Below are 20,977 nucleotides of genomic sequence, written 5' to 3' on the forward strand. Positions count from 1 at the left end.
GTCTCCCCGGCCGGCGCGCAGTCGGCGTCACCTGCCGCAGCTGCGATTAATAGGGCGGCCTGCCTGGCACGATTGTTTGTCGTACGACTGCGCTGATGCGTTGACGAAACCTACAGGCCCTCCGTGCTTTCACGAACTTGGCGACAGATCCAGCGTGCGCTGGCGGGCTCGCGGATGGGCCGGACCGGCCGCGAGCCGTCGTGCAGCGGTCGCTAGCACGACGCGGTTGTGGTGTCCGTGTCGATGCGAGAGGCCGGTGCAGGCCGCATCAGCATGCTGACCACCGGCCTGGGACGGCGGCAATATCAGCCAATCGGCCGCGTGTTGGCCGCCGGCTGTCGCCCACAGACGGCCGAGTGTCGACTGGGACTCGCGGCCGGCCGCCACCGCCGCCGGCAGAGCTGTCCCCTGTCGAACGCCGCCGGCAGAGCCGTCCCCGCAGACCGATCGCTTTGACGTCATGAGCCTGCGTGACACGCGGCTGATCTCTGCGCCCGCGGCTGACCGGTCGGCCGTTCGGCGGCGGGTCAGCGCCGACCAAGGCCCCGGCCCTGGCTGGGCGCGTGTGCCGCATGGCGCAGCGCCGGCCGTCCGTGACACATATCTGGACACTCACGCCGGCAAACAGGCCACACGACGGCCCGGCCGGCCGCCTGGACAGCGGCGAGCGGCGGGGTGCTCGTGGCGCCCGGGACCGGTCTGTCACCGCGTCTCACGGGTCTTAGGAGGGATATGTACCGCAGGAGGCCGTCGCTGACCTGTCGGCACTTGCTTGACGGCTGGCGGTGAGACTCGGGGAGCCGCGCCTGTCGCCAGCGGATTGTGCAAGCGGTGGTCAACGTCTACTCCCGGCGGTGTGTTTCGTCTTAGCGTCGTTGCGGCCCCGATACGGGTCGTGCCGCCGCCGCCGCCGCCGCCGCCGCCATCGCCGTCGTTTCTGGGTCGGCCGTGGGGCGTCTGTGCCTCCGGCCGGTGCGGCGGCCAGGGGCGGCCTCGCTGGCGGCCGCGGGCGGGACGCTGCTGGTGCGGCGACCAGGGGCGGCCTCGCTGGCGGCCGCGGATGTCCCGGCCGGAGGTGGGCAGACGGCCGGGCGCGGCTCGCTGCAGCGGTCGCTTGGCTCGCGTCCGAGCGGTCCGCGGCGGCCAGCAGTCGTCAGGATGGCCGTCTGGACGGCGACGACTTGGCCGGCGGCCGGCGGCTGTCAGTGACCGGGTCAGTCAGTGTCCGCCGCCCCGCTCCGAGCCAGTGCGAACGGCGGCAGACAGACGACGCCGGTCAAGGCTGTTGAACAGTCCCGTCCACTCCTGTTGGCATTCTCGCCCGGGGTGGATGGAAGCGTCACATGTCTATATAGACCTCAGTGACTTGCTGACTACTGTCTTTCATCACTGCGCGGGATGGTGGCACGCTTGCGGATCTAACGCATCCGGGCCTCACTCCGCCGTTGTTCTATGTTCGCTGCCCCTCGATCTTGCTCACGGATCTGTAGCGGTCGGAAGGGCCCGCCGGTGGGCGTACGAAGGTGATGCGGCCACCAGACGGGCACGGCGCCGGATATGGCTCGGGACCGCACCTCTCGCCCAGTGAGACTGCCGCCTTACCCAATCAGGCTCGCGTTCAGAGGAGCAGGAGGCGCGCGGCCGGCACGTACCGCCGGCCATCGCGCCGGCATGCCAACGTTGGTTCAAGGAACCGGCCACGCCATGGAGTTCGCAGAGCATGTCACTTGCCGTCGCCAAGTCCCGTCACGTATCGCCGTCCGTAATGGCTGCACTTACTACCGTCTCTGAGGTCTGTCACTACCCGTCGCCCTCAGGGCCGGTGGAGTGCGGCTATCCCTGGAGTCTTTCACACTATGTCACTTGCAGAGCCTGTCATGAGGATCGTTCCGATGATCCGTCCCGGTTCTTGGGGCCCGCCGCGCTCCGCCGGTCCCAGGGCCTGTGACGCACTACTGACACCGAGGCCCCTGGCGCGTCCCGGAGCCTGGCACAAGCGCCCGCCACTAGAGCCCCAGCGTCACCGCCACCACGCCGTGGCGACGCCGCCGAGCCGCCTCTGAAATCCCACGCCGTTCTGGCCGTGCTGCGGAGCGATAGCGGTCGGCGGACGGCGGCGCGCCGGTCGTGACCGGAAGCTGATTCACGGGCGCGGGGCAGCGGCCGCCGCGGCAGGGGTGTGCCGGTGGCGGCGGGCCGCTTGGCCGGCGGATCAGCGGCGGCCGGCGCGGTGCCGCCATTTCCCACGCCCGGTGACGCGTCAGACCGTTGTACGGCGCGGCCGGGTCAGCTGACCGGCGGCGGCTGGGGCCGGCCGGCCGGCCGACCGCGGCCGCGGACCGGGACGCCAAGGCCGGGCGCCGCGCCACGCCGCGCCGCGCCGCCGCAGTCGATCGGGTTGAATGAAAGCGTGCCCGCGGTGGAGTGCGCGAGAGCGGCGCCGTTTGATGGGTCGCGGCGGACCAGCGCGCCGGACACGCCATGTTGGAGTCGCTTAAAGCCAAGCTCAAGGTGGGTGGCGGGCGGGCGGCGCGGCAGTGGTGGCCCCTGGTCGGTGCGGAGGTCGGCTGGAGGACGTGTGTCGCGGCCCCGCGCCCCGCGGCCGACCTCGGCTCACCGGCCTGGTCTTTGCTGCTATCTGTGGCCTGGCACGCGCTAAGGCTCGCGGTGACGGCATATGTGGCGCTCTTGACGACGCTCTGGTTGTGCAGCGGTGCAGCTGTTGTGTGTTGCGGTTATCCTCCGGTATCGTGAAACGATGTTGCGTAGGACGGCTGGGAGAAGATTTACGAAAGATCATTGCTATGCACGATTTGGTTGGGAAGTTACGAAATAAGAGTGCGTTGTGCGACAGATGGGAGAGCACGAAGCGGCGGCGAACTGGGCGGTGCAGGTCGGGGTTTACGATGCTGGGAACGCTCCCACCCCTTTCTCTTTACATCAGCTGCGATCAGTCAGCAAACAAAAACTTTGATTACGTGATGTTCATGCGCTGGACACGGTCGACATGTGCGTCAAATACACCTCGGGTTAACTCGCGCTGAATTTTGATAAGTTTTTACTTGAAAACAATGGTTTGGGCTTCATTGGGGCTTTTTCCAGAAGTTCCCATCGGAACACTCTAATTCGTTGAAGCGTTGGCTCTCCATGCGCTGCCATCAGTGGCAGTCTGGGGTCGGACTCCGGACGCTCGAGTGCACGGCATGCACGCGATGAGATTTAAAGCGTCATCCCACCGGAACGCTGGACGCTTTCGGCGTAACATTTGTATTTCGTTGCATTTTGGGTCTGTGGCAGCAATGACTCACGGCTCCCCTCCTGCGGCAGCATTATTTGACCCCATTGGAGCACGCTGTGCATCCGTGCTCTCTCCCCGCCTTGTGTGATTCGCTGATCGGTGCTGGTCTTCCGGCGACCTGGCTGGCTCCAGGCACAGTGGCCTGGAGGCTGGAGCCGCCCTCACCCGGCCACAGAGGGTAGCCCCGGACCATCGTCGGCCCGTCTGCCCTGGCGCCCGACCATCGACAGCGCCTCGCCCCGGCGCCTCTCACCGGCGCCGGGCGCGGTGATTAGGCATGGTCGCAATCTCTTTGTCAAGCAAGCGGCATGCACGGCGCTGCCGCGATTTCGAGGTCAAGGGTTGCGTCACCGCGTGATCCGTTTCTGCGATCATATCGGCGGAACGGTAAAGGCGTGCGCGGTAGCCCTTTTTGGAACCGCAAAGGTGCACGCTGGCCGCTGGGAATTCAGGCTGCATGCGTTGGCCGGCTGCACTGAAGTTCCCCATGCGCCATAGCGGGCCTGTCTCAAGGTGGGGGCCGCTGCGGTGGTCTGCCGCCGCGGTGGTCTGCCGCTCGCCGGCCATATGAGGCCGTGCAGCGTGCAGCGGTGCTGGTCTGACTCAGCGCGCCGGCTGCTGGGGTCCGGACTCCGGACGGTGACGGCCCGTCGGAACGAGGCGGCGGGCGTGACCAGACGCGGCCGGGCGTCATCGTCTCACCAGGCGGACGTTCACGGCTCGTGCTGCCCTTCACGGCACGTCCAAGGAGGTTGTGCATGATGTGCCGTGACAGCAGCGGGAGAGGCTGTTGGGCCCAGCGCGCTTAAGAACAGGTGATGTACGCGCCAGACAACGCCGGCGACCAGGCAGCGTCTGGTCAGTGACCGCCTACCACCAACCAGCATTTCACAATCATATGATGGCCCGCGGTCGCCGACCATTGACAACGGCAGGCAATCGTCAGCTAGCGTCGAAAGTCGGCTGACAATCACCTGCCGCCCATCAACAACCACCAGCCGCCCACCAACAACCACCTGCCGCCTGCCAACAACCAGCGACGTCCCACCATTGATTACCGTCCCCCACCCAACGGCACGGCTGTCAGTGCTCGGCGCACGGACCACGGACCATGGACCACGCCCCGGCGGCGGCCGACGACAGGTCGGCCTCGCGCGCTCCGTCACGCCCCCCACGGCGGCGGCGGCCCCCGCCAGCCGCTGATGAGCGCACGGCACGACACGGCACGACACGGCACGGCAGCCGTCTGACCCTCGTTGGCCGTCAGAGGCTGCGCCGCGCCCCGCACGTGCCGGTATGCCCCCGGATCGTGCAACTATGCCCCGATTGGCAGCAGCAGGGCTGCCGGTGTGCAGCGCTGGAGGTCACCGCTAGGCGGCGCCCCGGTCGGCTGGCGTTGAAAGGGCGGAGCGAGGGAACTTGTGGCTCGCGTCGTGTTCCGGAGCAGGCAGGCCCGCACGTGCCGGCCGCGATGGTTGTTTTTGAGGACGTCAAAAGTCGAGCAGTGTCCTGCGACCTGAATGCAGAAGTCTAGAGCCGCGGGTTTTCATACAAAATCGCTGCTACACCGTGTGAAAGTGTTCACGATAAGTTTTAACTAGCTAGCTTTATGTAATTAGGAAAGCAGTTGCATTTATACGCGCCTCCAGCGCAGGAACCTTCATCACAAATGTGACTGGGCGTTCCGAATTACGTGTACATGTGGTCAGGCCTCTACTCAAAACATTTTGATATAAAGGCGAGTCAGCACGTATCGTTACGATGTTCTCAGATAATCTCTTATTTTAACACGATTGGGCACATCAACTTCTGAATGAAATGACCCGTCATCATGTCTGCCATATGACGTGCAAATGACCCGTCATCATGTCTGCCATATGACGTGCAAGTAACTTCCCCATGTGTCCACGCCATCTTCCTGAGATCCGTGGCTGGCAAAGCTCACGCGAGCGACGTCAGAGCTGGGAAAGGCCTAGCTGAAAAGGTTTGTTACTCGCCCCCTCCGTTTCAGCCTACCCATACATCTGTTCGCCGATGTTTCTACAACTGCTATGTAAATAGCCCGAATGACAGATGGAGACTAAGCGATAACATTCAGTAAACATACCGCGACAAATAATGACGCAATTTACGTCATCTTACCCGCATCCACGCGACCGTCTGAGCCGGCCGGGCCAGGTCAGCGAACCGCAGAACATGCGGCGGCAACAACACCGCGCTACGTGCCTGCAGTCGGGCCCAGCTGCGCTGAGACAGGCGGCGGCCGGCCGTTTAGAGCTGGGGCCGACGGTCGGAGCACTCCGGAACCGGCGCGGCTTCGAAGCTGGCCAAACTTGTTTGCGGCTTCGGGGCCCGCCGTTCGGGCATACGGAAGGCTCAAGTTGTGACAGATCACAACGGATTTGTGAATCGTAATTGATGTTTATATCACAAGCTCCGTCGCGAACACGCGGATGAATGTCTGATGCGACTTTGTTTTCGGATTATTTCCTTGTGGAAGCATGTCATGGGTTTTGATAAGCGCGCGTAAGCATGGAGTTGTCAACAGGCAAAGTCATCAGCTTGTAGTCACTCAGCAGGGCGGAGATGTGAACGCACTTTCGATCCTCTGCATGGCGCTGCTTTCGTGGCAAAATGGCATATTTTTCATATCATTGCAGATATTGATAGCAGAAGCGAGGCAACATATAACGTTTTTATGTAAAATGGTCGCTCCGTCTGAGATCATTGCGACCGCGGTGTGTGGCGAGGCTTAGCTAGTTGTGGGTCTTTCTTCTGTCGTAATCGAATTTCAGTATGCTGGGAAAACGCCCCACGACGGGTCTGGAATTCGAGGCGTTCGAAATGACAAGTATGTGGGCTGGTGTAACGGGGCTTCTTCCGCCGAAAGGCAGGAGCTAAATGCCTCTGTTGCTCACACGAAGTATGTAGGCTTGTGTAACGGGGCTTTGGTGTGGTGGTGCCAAGTGGCAGCGGACCTGGTGTGTTCACGTCAGAGGCGCAGCACGACCCGACGGCGGTGCCTCATTCCGACGGTGTGACTACGCACTCCAGGTCTACAAGTGTGTGCCATGCCAGAGGCGCAGCATGACCCGACGGCGGCGCCTCATTCCGACGGTGTGACATTCCGACGGTGTGACATTGACATTGACATCCATTGGGACGGAGTTAGCGGAGCTCGGCTCTGCATATAGCCTTTCTGTCGTATCATTTACATCTTATTAGGTTTGTTTAGGCGCTTGTTGCCCGTCATCTGCAATTCATATTCTGGAGGGAAGCCGCAGCGTTTTCTGTTGTCTAAGGACCACGTGACTAAGTTTACATCGCATTCACGTATGTTGACTTCGCAGTTGTTAGCGACGGCCCGCTGTGCAGCGATAAACTGATGTCATGTCTGGACTGGAGGAGCTGCTTCTGACCGGCTTTGCGGTGGCATGGCCCAGTGTGTGGTGCTGTGCGTAGCCGGTCGGCCGGCGGGGCCGTGTTTGGTGGGCCGGCGGCGGCGGCGCGGCGGCTGTGGTTGCGGCGGGCGCCAGTGACGTTCGGTGTGTCGGCGCCGCTGCCCAGCCGCCTCGCAGCTCTCGCGGCCAGCATGGTACGCCTGACGCTCTCCAAACGCCAGCTGCTGCCGGTACGGCCGCGTCCGCGGCATGCCAGCGCGCCGCTCGGCCGGTCGGAGAGCGCTTCCCCGTGTCGGCTCTGCACGTGTGCTGTGCCGTGTGTGAAGGAGCCACCGCAGGTGACCCGGGGCGCTCGTCTCCCCGCCTGTTGGCTCTGCACGTGTGCTGTGCCGTGTGTGAAGGAGCCACTGCAGGTGACCCGGGGCGCTCGTCTCCCCGCCTGTTGGCTGCCCGTCATTCTGCGCTCCGTTGGGCGTTCGATCACCCCACGTCGTTGCGTGGGTCCGCCCCGATCTGACGTGATCTGGGCCACCGTGCCCTGGTCCAGCCCGCCCAGTCTGCATCCCAGTCTGTATTACGAGCCTGGCGGCCTGACCGTCTGCACGGCGCCTCCGCCATGCTCTCAGGGCACTCCTGATCTCCCGCCGACTGGCTGTCTCGGCGCTAATTGACGGATGACGCCTGGTTGTGGCGCGGCGGCTCGGCCGCGTCCGCCGGGACCTCGCCCTCTTGCGTCAGCGAGGCCGCCTCTGGCCAGAGCGGCCCGCTAGGCTCGAGAGCTCATCCGCTCGGCCAATTGGCCGCGATTGGAGCTGGGCTGATCACGTGATACCAATAGAGCCGGAGGGCGGCCGGCCGCGCGCCGCTGGTGGTATCGCATCGATGGAGGAAGGGCTCGGGTTGTCCGCGGCGCTGTGTGGCTGGGGTAAATAGTCGTTCCGAGAGAAGGGATCAGCGTTCGGAGGTGTCCAATGTTTTGTAAGCTGCGTGTCCGGCCGACTGGATTTGGTGTTCGGTCCGTCTCGTTGAAGTGTCGCGGCGTTTTTGCCGGTCGTCAAGATCCGGGGTGTTCGGGATCCGGGTAATTTTAGAGCATGTCTCCTGTGTGCTTGCGCGCATCGCCATTGCGTTTTATCTGTGACCGGAAGTGGTATCATTTGAACTTCATTGGGACGAACCACGTTCAGTAGTTTATACGGCTAAAAGTGAACACGGAGCGCTGGGTGAAGTGCGGAATAATGGCGACATTGCGATTGTAGTGACGTGCATCTGAAGCATGTGCCACGCTGCAGGGCCGCCGCAGCGTCCCGACGAGATGCCGTGGGGCCGTGTTGTCGCCGTCCCCAGTGCGGCCTCGCCCATGTACGCCGCCCCTGTGGTGGTCGGCCGGGCGGTGTGCTTCCTCAGCACGGCCGTCCCGCGGCCCGGCGGAGGCTAGCTGACGCCGACCGTGGGCCCGCCCGAGAGAGAGAGAGAGATAGGGGGAGAGAGGCCGACTGGTTCGTGGGATACGGTACACGGCGACCGATCGGATTTCCCCCTGCCTTAAGCCAAACTGTTGAGGAAGTGGAGAGCTTACGTCCTCGCGCTTCCCCGATTACACGTCTCGATGATCCGCTGGACCGCCTGTGGGCAACCGCTGATGCAACTGAAACAAAACAGCACTGGTGACGCAACGAGACTGCGAACAACTACGGACGCGTCGATCGGACGTGATGGTTCAAGGAAAGCCGTCAATCGCACATAACAGTGTGCTTGGGTCCTGTCCCGAGCGAGGCCGACCTGACCTGAGCTGGCCTGCGCCGAGTGGATCTGGGCGAGACGGGATGGGACAGGGCAACAGAGCGGGACAGGGCAGGGCAGGGCAGGGCAGAGCGGGACAGGGCAGGGCATGGAAGGGCAGGGCAGGACAGGGCAGGGCGGGGCAGGGCAGGGCCACGGCCAGGGCGGGGTGGTGGACCGGACCGGTTGCCGGAGGAGGACTGGCTGGTGACGGGGCGGTCGGGCCTGTGCGTGTGTCGTGCCAGGTGATGCCGGGAGCGGCGGAGGCGGCGCTGCCGGCCGCCGAGCTGGCCGTGGTGCGGCGCGCCATGTCGCGCTCGGTCAGCGGACTCGGGTGGCCGCCGCCAGCGACCCCCTCTCGCTGCCGCTGGCCTCCATGCAGCTGCAGGTAGGTGGGCCGCCGCCGCAGCCGCCGCAGCCGCCGCTGCCGCCGCCGCGGGCCCCGGCCACAGGCGCGGCGCGTCCCCAGCGTGCCCCGCCCGCTTCAGCACGGATACCGACTCCGCTAGCTGCCGACAGACCGCGGCGATAGTGGTGATGTGTTGTGGCGCCTGTACCCTTAGGGGACTAGGGTAGGCTAGGTGGCGTCAGGAGTTGGTGTTAGATGCGTGTGTTAGATGTGTTAAGTGGGTTGTGTGCCGTGGAGTCAGGGTGACGGTTTGCTCCTGGGGTCTTCGATCCGTTGACTTGTTTAGCGACTCGGTAGCCAATTGTAGACGGTTGCGTGGGTGGCATGTGGAATGAAAGCCTCCAAATCCACTGCGACTTAGTACAGATGCCGTACTTTTAATCAGTTGTGTGAAAAGCAGGCTTGTTGGAGATTTTCCAACATCTGAATCATGTGAGCTTCCCCGGTGTGGGTGTCTGTAAATGGAGCGATGAGTCATGCGGACGGTGCATCGAATAATGCGATGACTTGCGTTCTTGTGGCCCGTCTGCAGGGAATGTTGGGGGCCACAGAGCCATGGTCAAGAGAGATAGCAAGACAACGCCGGTCATTGTTTGAGAGGCTTGCAGAGATCTGAGCGTTCAGGTGTTGGAGTGGAGCAGACATGAACGTTCTGGCCGTTTTGCTAGGAGTAAAATGGGTGCATTACATGTGATGTCTTTCCAAGGAAGGGCGGAGGGCGATAGGCTCTAAGCGAACTGACAGAGATTGTGGATCTGCCCCGGGAAAGACTGCCGTGTCTGCCACATGGGCCGTCCTCTGTTGAAGAGGGGTCGACGCTGGCGATCAGCTCCGCAGAGCCGGGGGATCGTCCGCCGCGTCTCAGGCCGCCGGCTGGACGGTTCGCGGCCGGCAGAGGTCGTGTTAGGTCGGCTTGTTGGTGTGCGTGTCCGGCGAAGTCGGGGCCAGCCTGCTCCGGCGGCACGCATGGCGTGTCAGGTCTGGGCCGGCTCCGGCGGACTGTAAAGGCACCTCGGTCAGGCCTGGCGGCTGTCACGGACGCCAAGGGTGGTGCTTAACGGCTGCTCGGGCGCTGTGGGTCGGGTCTGGCTGCTGTCCGGACATTTTGGGTCGGGCCTTATGACTGACTGTCACGGACCTCATGGGTCGAGTATGGTGAGCCGTCACGAGCACCATGGTCGTGTATGGTGGGCCGTCACGGACCTCATAGGTCGTGTGTGGTGGGCCGTCACGGACCTCATAGGTCGTGTATGGTGGGCCGTCACGGACCTCATAGGTCGTGTATGGTGGGCCGTCACGGACCTCATAGGTCGTGTATGGTGGGCCGTCACGGACCTCATAGGTCGTGTATGGTGGGCCGTCACGGATCCATGGGTCGTGTATGGTGGGCCGTCACGGACCTCATGGGTCGTGTGTGGTGGGCCGTCACGGACCTCATGGGTCGTGTTGGTGGGCCGTCACGGATCTCATGGGTCGTGTATGGTGGGCCGTCACGGACCTCATGAGTCGTGTGTGGTGGGCCGTCACGGACCTCATGGTCGTGTATGGTGGGCCGCCACGGATCTCATGGGTCGTGTGTGGTGGGCTGGTCACGGACCTCATAGGGTCGTGTATGGTGGCCGGTCACGAGCCTCATAGGTCGTGTAGGGTGGGCCGTCACGGACTCATGGGGTCGTGTGTGGTAGGCCGTCACGGACCTCATGGGTCGTATATGGTGGGCCGCCACGGACCCATGGATCGGGTATGGTAGGCCGCCACGAGCACTCTAGGTCGGTTATGACGGGTCGTCAATTTGCTCTGACATTTCGGGGAATAACGTGAGGTCCATGGCGTTTCATGGAAAAATGGACTCTCAAAGCCCATTGCGTCCCGGACTTTTTGGTTGAAGCTCCGTTTATGACAACATAAGCCGTCCCTACCGCCAGATACAAATGATCCAATCGTGAATTATTTACAAATGCGACCGCTGACATTTGCCATGGCCTGGCATGTCATGCTAGGGGTGCCATAGAGACAGATGATTATGGTGGCTGGTAATGGTACAGCTCTTGAGGCCAGCGTCTCGAGGATTCACTGACGCGTACGACAGGTGCATTCGGTCCTGCCGACAAGGTGTATTCGGACTTCTCCCTCCCTTGGTGTTTGCATTGGTTGCGGGCGAAACATGAGCCTGGCTGCTTGCCGCCCCTTTCGGCCGTGCCCGCCCCTGCCGTGCCTGCTGCCCCTGCCGTGTAGTGGGTGTGGTACCCCGCACGCAGCTCCGGCCGTGCCCGCCCTGCCGTGCCTGCTGCCCCCTGCCGTGTAGTGGTGTGGTACCCCCGCACGCCGCTCCGGCCGTGCCCGCCCTGCCGTGCCTGCTGCCCCTGCCGTGTAGTGGTGTGGTACCCGGCACGAAGCTCCGGACGTGCCCGCCCTGCCGTGCCTGCTGCCCCCTGCCGTGTAGTGGTGTGGTGCCGGGCACGCAGCCCCGGCCGTGCTCGCCCTGCCGTGCCTGCTGCCCCTGCCGTGTAGTGGTGTGGTGCCGGACACGCAGCCCCCTCCGGCCGTGCCCGCCTGCCGTGCCTGCTGCCCCCTGCCGTGTAGTGGTATGGTGCCGGGCACGCAGCCCCCTCCGGCCGTGCCAGCCCTGCTGTGTAGTGGTGTGGTGCCGGGCACGCAGCCCCCTCCGGCCGTGCCCGCCCTGCCGTGTAGTGGTGTGGTACCCGGCACGCAGCCCCCCTCCGGTCGTGCCCCGCCCTGCCGGTGTAGTGGTGTGGTAGCCGGCACGCAGCCCCCTCTGTTCTCATGCCCACGTGAAGGCGGACGGATTATTTTGCCTCTTTTCCAGTTAGCTTTGTTCTAGTTCAACTAAGAATGTTAGAGACCCTCTGCACGAGTGAAGCAAGGTGTGGACAAATGCCAGGTGTGGTGGCACCGGTGAGCGACCTGGTCGCGTCAGGTCGTGACAGGTCACGTCCGCGTGACTGACTTCAGGTCAACATTCTGGCCGGTCCAGATGCCTGGTGCCCTGCCCTAATTCATCCGCAAGGACGCACGTTAACGCTATGTCATTGCGAGCTAATGGATATGTATTGATGGTTTGCCTTACGACGGTCACAAACTGGTCATATTTGCCTTGGGTTGGTGACCATGTGTATTTTGTCATTGAAAGTGAACTGCTACTGCGTGTATAATATTGTTTTTACTAACAACATTTTCTGACGCAGCTGTATGTCACTCACGCTTCGTTTTCATGCGTTACGCGGGGGTACAGAGTGTTCTGACCTTTCAGCGCGAGCTCGTCGGCCGCAGCGGTGTTCAAGCTGTGTGCACGACTCGTTACCCAGTCCAGCCCTGTTAAAAAGTGTACCGACTAGATGCTCCCTTCGCGTTTTGGAGCAGCGTCCGCAGCCTAACGCGTCCTGCCCGACACCCTACCCGCCCGCGCAAGACACCCAGTCCCGGTAGGCCGTTGGGTCAAACGTGTGTGTTCCCCTAGCGGCGTCGCGACGGAAGCGACATGCCATCCGCCGCCGGTGTTCGCGCTTCGGCCCGTGGGCGTTGTCAACCGACCTGCGTGCCCGGCGCCTCGGTGACCTGGGCGGCGTCCGACCCGACGCCGTGCGTGTGACGCGCTGCTCGCCGCCGCCTTCCGTTTGTTTATGATATCTACCGTACGGCCCGGTGACGTCACGCGGCGGGCGCCAATTGGAGGAGCGCGGCGCGGCGTGCGTCTGCCGGGTGACAGACGGCCTTGTTTTGGTGGCGGCGCGGGGGGCGGAGGGACGGACCGGCAGGTCGGCGGGACCGGGACGTCACCGCCCGGTCAACGGTCCGACTCCGCCGCGGTCGGCCGTCGAAGTCGACGCCGCTGTGTGCTGCTCCGGTCCGCGTCGGTTCGGTGTGGCGCGGCCGCCGCCTGATGGCGCCCTCCGACCGTGTGTTGCAGAAGGAGCTGAACATCAGCAAGCGGTCGTCGCGGTCGGGCCAGCGTCGCTCCGTCATCGTCACATCGTCACCGACGCTGCCGCGGTGCCACTCGCCCATGCCAGGTGCGTGTCCCTCTCCGCCTGGCTTCCTGCCTCCCTCGCGCCGTCGTGCTGTCTCCCATCAGCCTCTCTCTTTTTCCGTCTCTGTCTCCGTCTGACGTCTGTCCTCTCCGTATCCGCCTTTCCTGCTTCCACTCGGCCCTCTCTGTTTTCTTATCTCCCATCTGTCCTCTTATTCTCGCTTGTCCCTCCCATTTGTTCTCTTTACCTCCCTCGTTTGAGTCTTTTACCACTTCGCTCGTCTTTGTTTTCGTGTGCTCCACTGTTGCGACTAGCGTGGGCTGTTGTAACCCGTTTAAAGTGTCGTGCGTCGTCCATTTCCAGTTAATGGACAGCGCGCTTGTTTTTAGTGCGGCGCACGCCCGCTGTTACCCACCGCCCGCCTGCAGCCTGGCCACGTCTGCGCGCGTCGCCCCGCCGCGCCGCTGGCAGCGCCGCCGCGGCCGGGTGCGTTGCCAGCGGCGCACAGCCGCCCGTCCCGCCCACCGACGTCTGGGCCGCCGGCCGGTGACGTCAGCCGCCGCCCGCCGTGACGTCACGCCTCTGTCCCGCAGGCAGCCCCGTGGACAGCCCCAAGAACATGTCGCCCAATCAGCATTTCGCGTTTGCCGCCGTCAAGAGGTGAGGTCGTCCTGGAGCGGCCTCGGTGAACGGCAGCCGTGCGCGCGGACGGGGGGGAGGGGGAGAGGGGCAGGATTCATTGGGCCCGGCCGCTGGAGTCCAGCTCCAGAGTTAACAGTGTGGGGGGGGGGGGGTTGCCCGGCCAAATGACTGTGACTTCAAACATCACGAGTAACTTTCATGTGAATTGAGCGTCTTGCATATAGAAGTTGAGATTCGTTGGTGCGCGAGCCCGGAGCCGAGGAGCTGTTGGGCCGCAGATGCCGCCAGCCGGTGTGGTGAACTTTCGAGATGGCTCCAATGTCAGACGAACTTGTACCCTCGGTTATAATTTAGTGCCTCTTGCGGCGGTGCATCGCCATCCCAAGCACATTTGGAGGGCAGTTAGCTCTTGCATTTATCATCGTCATTATTGGGTGGGAGTAGTCGTGTGCTGGCATCATCTCAAGAATATTTGAAATAGTCCATTCTTGCACGAAGCTCTTTTGTCCCGCGCTGGCATGGGCTCAAGTATGCTATGTTCTGGCGTCGTTCCAGGTATATTTGGAGTAGCCACCTTCAGTGTTGTCATTACATCTTTTTTTGTCGCGTTCTGACCATGCCCCAATGGCATTTGCTGATAGCCCAAGCCGTCCGTGTAATCGGTGCTGGTGCTGGGCTCGTTCCGCGTTGATGCCGAGTATTTGGCGCGGTCGGTGCTGCGTGCGTCACGTGCGCCCCAGCGGAGAGGGCTTCCAGCGCCGCCGGTGGTGTTGCGAGCCGCCGCCGGTACCCTGCGTGTGGTGTACACGTTAGCGCGCCGCCGGTGGTGTTGCGAGCCGCCGCCGGTACCCTGCGTGTGGTGTACACGTTAGCGCGCCGCCGGTGGTGTTGCGAGCCACCGCCGGTACCCCCGCGTGTGGTGTACACATTATCGCGCTGCCGGTGGTGTTGCGAGCCGCCGCCGGTACCCTGCGCGTGGTGTACACGTTAGCGCGCCCTCGGTAAATGTTTCATGGCTCGTTTTGAGCCGCTGCCGCCGGCTACAGCCGTGCACCGTAGCGCTGTGAGGAGGCGCGGTGCGGTGCGGCAGGGGAGCGTTCCGGCAGCTGGAGCCCGGCCAGGCGGCGCGATACGGCCCGATCGGACCTGCGCCCGTGGCGGATCGATCGTCCGTTTCCGGCCCGGCCTCGCCATATGGGTTGTGACGCCGCTGCGGGGCGGGCCGCCGTCGTCCCGCGGCTCTGGCGGACCGGCTGACCCGACCCCGGCAGGCTGGCGCCGCCGGGCGCCGCCTTACGGCTGGCCGGCTCCGCACGCGCCGCCGACGCCGACGCCGACTCAGCGGCCGGCGGATGATGTATAGCTCGGCCCGCGCCCATCTCCTGATGGAGATGGCGGATGTCCGCCGACCCGCAATCTCCATCCAGCTTCTGATCGTTCGGGATCGCAGTATTGGTCGGGTTTGGAAGTGTTTGCGGCCCTGCTTGGTCAGACAAGCGCCGCGCCTCGCCGGATGTGCGGCGTAGGCCAAATCAATAGGCCGACGTGAGCGCGAAAAAATTACATCCGCGGCAGATGTTGGCCGCCCAGTTTGTGGTGCGTTCTTCAACTTTTCGTGCATGTGTCGGATGATAAGACGGATCAAAATTGTAAAAGATCTTGGCGAAGCAGTAATTAAGTCGGTATTTTGGAGGAGGAGAATGGATCATGAACGTGATACGTGTTGTACTTCCCAGGCAGGAGAAATAGCCACTAGTGTCGGAGCAAAAGCGTTGTATAGACACATGCGATAGAACTGTCTTTATGTACGTCTATTATTTCTGTTATTTCGCATTGCAGCATGAATGGAGGGCATTATGCTACAGTTTGAAACGTATTGTACCCTCTATAGTATTTGGCACATACTTCTAGTCGGATCTGGCTCGTACAACATCCTGAACTCTGCAGTGGTGACGGGTCTGGTCGTCTTTCTGGCACCACACACCGCGTGTGCACGCCCACTCACCACCCAGCAGATGGGCAAAGCTCTGGCGTTTCGGGGTCGCCGCTGCCGCCCGCGGCGTGGCTGGCCCGCTTCCCCGAGCTTCGGTGGGGTCGGTCTGGTGCGCTCTTCATTTCCTGGCCGGCGAGCGGGCCAAGGCCGGGCGCGCGGGCGGTGCTGTACGCCGAGGAGGCCGCTGAGTACGCGCCGAGGACCGATGCGGGTCTGGGAGGCGCGGCAGCCGACGCTCGTCGCTGAGCAGCCGCCGACGAGACGCTGAACCGATACAGTGGCTTCCGGATGTACCTTCCCGAGGCGTTCGGAGGGCGCTTAATGTACGCAAAGCTCGTTGATATGTGTCAAGGTTCCGTTTGGGAAGTGTCATTTCGGTGCGTCTTAATAAAACTTTGGTGAGTTCATCATTTTCAACACTATAGATTCCTGCACCCTGTTTGTGGGGTGAAGGTGAACGGCTCGTTCCCGTGGTATGCATGCTTGGTGAACGAAACTCTACGGTGCTATTTTGCTATTCAGCGATGGATCTCATGACATGAGATACTTGGAGCTAGTGATTGATTGGATCAGATTTTTGTATCCTAATGAAAGCGGGTTCTTATTTCTAAATGAGACCCTTTGCGTATTGAAAATTCAGACCTGGCAGGCTCTCACTACGGAATGTGAATCGTTCGGAGACTATCTCAGTCCGTGCTTGGGTGGCTTTGCCCATCCACGTAATAGGACGCAGCGCTCGTCACTATTGGTCGCCGCTACCCTACGCACCATCTAGCTGGCCGTCTGATGTCGCCCCGTTTGACCTAGCTTGACCCGCCGCGGCGTGTGCCGGCAGGACGGTGGACGGTCGAAGGTGGTCGGTGGCGTCGCTACCCTCCTCCGGCTACGGCACACTCCGGGCAGTTCCAACGTCTCGGTGAGTGGTTCTGCGCTGGCTTGAGTGGCGCCATGCCCCAGACCACACAATGGTGACCGCCTCTGATGCTCTGTGTTTGTATGGTCACGTCCTGCTTGCCGGGGCTGGACAAGCCGTTTGCTTCCGTTACATGCCTGGAAGTTTGCCATGTTCCTGTGTTTCCTGCGCAACGGAACAAGTCTGCGACTTAGTATAGCCATGACGTGCTGCCCCGTCGGTTGAGCACGCCCCATGTCTGGCGGTCTGTGATTTGACCTGACCTGACCTGACCTGACCTGACCTGACCTGACCTGACCGCCGTCGCGCCGCCAGTCGCAGTGCTCGTCCCAGGAGCGGCTGCACCAGCTGCAGTGCTGCGGTCCGCCGGCCGCCGCCGCCGCCGAGCTGCCGCGCCACTTCTCCTCCAACGAGTCCAACCCCAGCCTGGACGAGGAGGGGCGCTGCTCGCCGCTGGTGCGGCCGCGCTCGCGCTCGCTCAGGTGAGCACCGCCTGCCGTCCGCCCGGCGCCCACCACCCACGCTCTGTAGACACGCCCCTGTAGGCGCCCGTGCGGTCGGTGGACGTGGAACGACTGCGTGCTTAGCGCGTCTTGTTTTCGAGCGGGCAAGGCGCAGGACGCGGGGCAGGATAGGAGATTAGCTCTGTGTGTTTTGTTTGATTGTAGTGAGGATGTATGGGTCAAACACTCAGCCTCCGCTGCCCGGCGGACCGTGTGTGAGCAGCTGCCGGTCACGTGTGTCAGCAGACCTTCACGTATATACGGAGCGGTGGCATTACCCTCGCGCCGCGGTGTGATGTCCCGCTGCCAGTATCAGCTTGCGGGCAGCCGTTCGAGCTTGTGATCGCTTTGAATTATTAACCTGATGATGATATCATTAAAAATCATTATTTTTGGAAACTCTGAATAGATTTTGAGCACCTAACAGAGGCATCGGCGATGAAGGAGAGAGCAAAGTTGACTGCATAGCACTGGCAGGCAAGGCACCGTTGTCGCTTGGCGTCCAGGGCAATCGTTACTTTGCGCTCAAAGGAGCGGCGCGCGGCGCAGACACTGCCGGCGGAAGCGTGTGTGCGTGTGCGTGTGCGTGTGCGTGTGCGTGTGTGTGTGCGTGTTTCATAGGTCTTGATTGTTTGGAAACGGAAAGCCGGCTCGTTTGCGCTGAGGTCATTTCGCGCGGTGATTGGTTATATTTTGTTTGTGCAACCATGCAAACAACTGTCAGAGGACGATGGTTGGTGTCCCCCGTCCATGACCCCTGTCGACATCATTGCGCTATTTTGGGACCTCTGACCCTTGTTGACACCGCTGCGCCCGTCTCGGAGATTCGCCGCGCTTGTAACGTCACTTAGTTGGTCCTGGCCTCGTCCGTCGTGTGAACCTGTCGGCCGTGTGATCGGGCCCCGGCCGGTTTGGTTCGGTTGCGTCATCGCGTGCGGCTGGGGCCGGGGCCGGCGCTGGGCTCCGCTGGCGCGCGTCCCCTGACCTTGCCCTCTGGCGATTGAGGCCGCCGGCGGCCGTGCGCTGACCGGGTGGGAAGCCAGAGAGCTGCGCCCTCGTGACCGGCTTGTTCTTCTGTATTGATCGGGGATGGTGGGAGCCAGGCGGGGCGGTGTGCGCCTGCTTTTCGTCCGAAACTTCTCGCAAAACAAAGGTTGCGTTAAGCATTTTGGCCATTCGTTTTTGGAACTTCCGTACAAACAAGATTGGACGCGGCTGTTGGGATTTCGCCCGGAAAGGCCTGCGTACTCAGGCTAAGTGATTCCAGCGGAAGTGTCTGCTCTGCCACCGATATATTGCCGTTCGGCTGACTCACTGCGAAGGCCTTGGTTGGGAACGACAACGAAGGGCTGCCGATATGCATCTCATGGTTTATGTATCGCGAGATTTTATCATAGGGAAGAAACTGGCACCGTTCTCCAGCCACCGCCTTTGCACATCTTCCGTGTGCTCAAACGCATTACTCTCATCACCAACTGCGGGCGGCTAGAATACTGGTTTTGTCCGCCAGCTACAGACACGTTTTGCGTTGAAGATTAAACTGCATGTAGCGCCGTTGGCCTTGGTAGCGCTTAAGTTAGGACACCGTCCCGTGCATAGGTAGTGGATGTGCAGAGGGCATGCTGCCTCGCAGAATGAATATATTAACGATTGCGTTTATTTTGGTACCGGCATCGCACCCTTTAACGATATACAAGGCTTAGCGAGACAAGGTCTGGATCACTGAAGATAGTATATCTTACGTTTTATCCAAAAGAAGTGAAAATGTAGGCAAATTATGAAAGGTGTGGTATTGCGCAAGTGGGAGGCTAATTTTCCAATTACATTTTCGTGCTTGCGTGGTTTCATTCACCATTCCGATTTTCCAAGTGCCTGCTGGCGCAGCTACCAAAGCGTAGCTGCATACGTACACGCGTTTCGCACGGACTGCTGGGATTAGGTCGGCAGATCATAGGGGCGGCGCACAATACGAACCATCATTGTCTGGTGACGTGCCTCGTATATTCTAGTTGTGACGTATTCCCCGCACGGCCGGTGGTCGCTGCGCTTATCGAGCCTGACTCGAAGCGCAAGGATGTTTTTGTTAACCGCCTTGGAAACGACCACGTATGATACGGGGATGTTGTAGGCGGTGTGCCAGGACTGTGACGGGACGTGTCTAACTTTTGGGGGTTATCTGCTGAACGGGCTGGATATCGGCGCCCGCTGACAGCGCTCCGTGGCAACTTTGTCGTCGCTGCCGCTAGTGACGTCACATATGCCGACGTGCCGAATCTGGCGGCTTGAAAGCAATTTCGGCCTGTGTACTTCGGAAACTGTTGGGCGTTGGAGAAGGACGCGGTTCCGCTTTCTGCCCAAGCGACCGCCGGCCGTGGTCGCGCTGTGCCGGTTAAAATCACATTTTAGGTCAAGCGTGCCCGTGTAGGTCTGGCAACGTGCCAGGGCCAGGCGATAACCAGGCGCATAATGACTCGGAAATGGGGCCGACTTGATCAGGGCGGACGGCCGATGGAATTGACGGATATCGGAACTGATTGGTGGCCAAATTGGCGGCTGACGGGAATGGTTACGGCTGGTGGTGGGACTGGCGGACGTCAGAATGTGACGGAAGTGAGGGGTGTCCGGATGTGCTGTCTGCTGGGATGGTGGGTCTGCCGGGCGTCAGGGACTGCTGGGATGGTGGGTCTGCCGGGGGTCAGGACTGCTGGATGGCGGGTCTGTCGGGGCGTCAGGACTGCTGGGATGGCGGGTCTGTCGGGCGTCAGGGACTGCTGGGATGGTGGGTCTGTCGGGCGTCAGGATTGCTGGGATGGTGGGTCTGCCGGGGGTCAGGATTGCTGGGATGGTGGGTCGCCGGGCCGTCAGGACTGCTGGGTGCCGGGAGTGACCGGGCTGTGTGTTCGCCTCGGCGGCCGACTAACGAGCGCGCCTGTCTGCCTGCTGCCGGCTCCCTCGTCCACAGTCTGGCCTGGCTGTGCATTGCCACCTTGGAGTAAGCCACTGTCAGCCTTCTCGCGGTTCCACATCGCTCGCTCGCTCGCTCTCTGCCGCTCTCCGTCTCTCTCAGTCTCGCTCCTGTGTCTGTGTGGGTGCACGTGGCCTGGCGAGGATTGTCGGGCGGCTGGCTAGCGCTGGCGCCTTATGCTACTCCGGCGTTCTGCTGCGCCGACGGGAGACGGGGCTGGCCTGGGGCTAAATCAAATCGCGGCGCTGCGAAATATCTCAGCCTTCTGCCACTGTCGTCTCTCCTGCCCACTGCTGTCTCTCTTGCCCACGGCTGTCTCTCCTGCCCACGGCTGTCCTTCTGCCACCGTTGTCTCTCCCGCCGACGCCTGTCCTCTGCCCACTGTTGTCTCCTGCCCGTTGTTGTCTCTCCTGCCCACGGCTGTCTCCTGCTTACTGTTGTCTCTCCTGCCCACGGCTATCTCCTGTCCACCATAGTCTCTCCTGCCCATGGTTATCTCTTGCCCACTGTTGTCTCTCCTGCCCGCGGCTGTCACCTGCCCTCCGTTGTGTCTACTGCCCACTGTTGTCCCTCCTGGCCACGACCGTCTCCACCTACCGTGTCCCTCCTTCCTCTTCAGCTTGCCGCAGTCGTCATCGCTTTTGAAAGCGTTTTAATCGTGGCGCCCAGCTGGTGGGTCTCTCAGCACGGTATCTTTCGTGTTTAAAACGTCGATCCTTTTTCTGTCATCCTTTCATCCCAGCCCGTGTGTTTTCGTTGCCAGACCCATTCTTTGGAAGACTGCCGCGTCGCTTTGCTCTCACCACTGGCGAGATAGATGCATTCTGAACACAGCGCAGCGCAGTGTTGCCGTTGCGGGATAGCCTGCCAGCTCAGTCGGGGTTTGGCTCAGACTGCCGTCGGTACCTGCCGGGCGAGCGCGTCAGGACGCTCTGACCGAGCGCGGCCAGCCGGACCGACAAGACCCTCTGACTGAGCGCAGCCAGCCGGCTCGACAATATCCTTTGATGGAGCACAGCCAGCCAGCCCGGCAAGACGCTCTGACCGAGCGAGGCCAGCTGACTCGACAAGACCCTCTGACC

General features: G+C 61.9%; 1 protein-coding gene across 1 annotated transcript in view; it reads left to right on the forward strand.

The window, feature by feature from the left end:
• The first annotated feature begins 2,423 nt into the window (after nucleotides 1-2,423).
• The window catches only part of LOC119108103 (microtubule-associated serine/threonine-protein kinase 2-like), a 33,201-nt gene continuing 14,647 nt past the window's right edge, over nucleotides 2,424-20,977 (forward strand). Inside the window, 6 exon segments of the mRNA XM_037231680.1 lie at nucleotides 2,424-2,511; nucleotides 12,819-12,921; nucleotides 13,473-13,539; nucleotides 16,350-16,402; nucleotides 16,405-16,430; nucleotides 16,743-16,909. Of these exon segments, the coding sequence (XP_037087575.1) occupies nucleotides 2,482-2,511; nucleotides 12,819-12,921; nucleotides 13,473-13,539; nucleotides 16,350-16,402; nucleotides 16,405-16,430; nucleotides 16,743-16,909 (446 nt within the window). The 5' untranslated portion in view covers nucleotides 2,424-2,481.

This window comes from Pollicipes pollicipes, unplaced genomic scaffold (genome assembly GCF_011947565.3).
Source record: "Pollicipes pollicipes isolate AB1234 unplaced genomic scaffold, Ppol_2.1 Scaffold_6686;HRSCAF=7923_pilon_pilon_pilon, whole genome shotgun sequence".
In the NCBI taxonomy this organism is placed as follows: domain Eukaryota; kingdom Metazoa; phylum Arthropoda; class Thecostraca; order Pollicipedomorpha; family Pollicipedidae; genus Pollicipes; species Pollicipes pollicipes.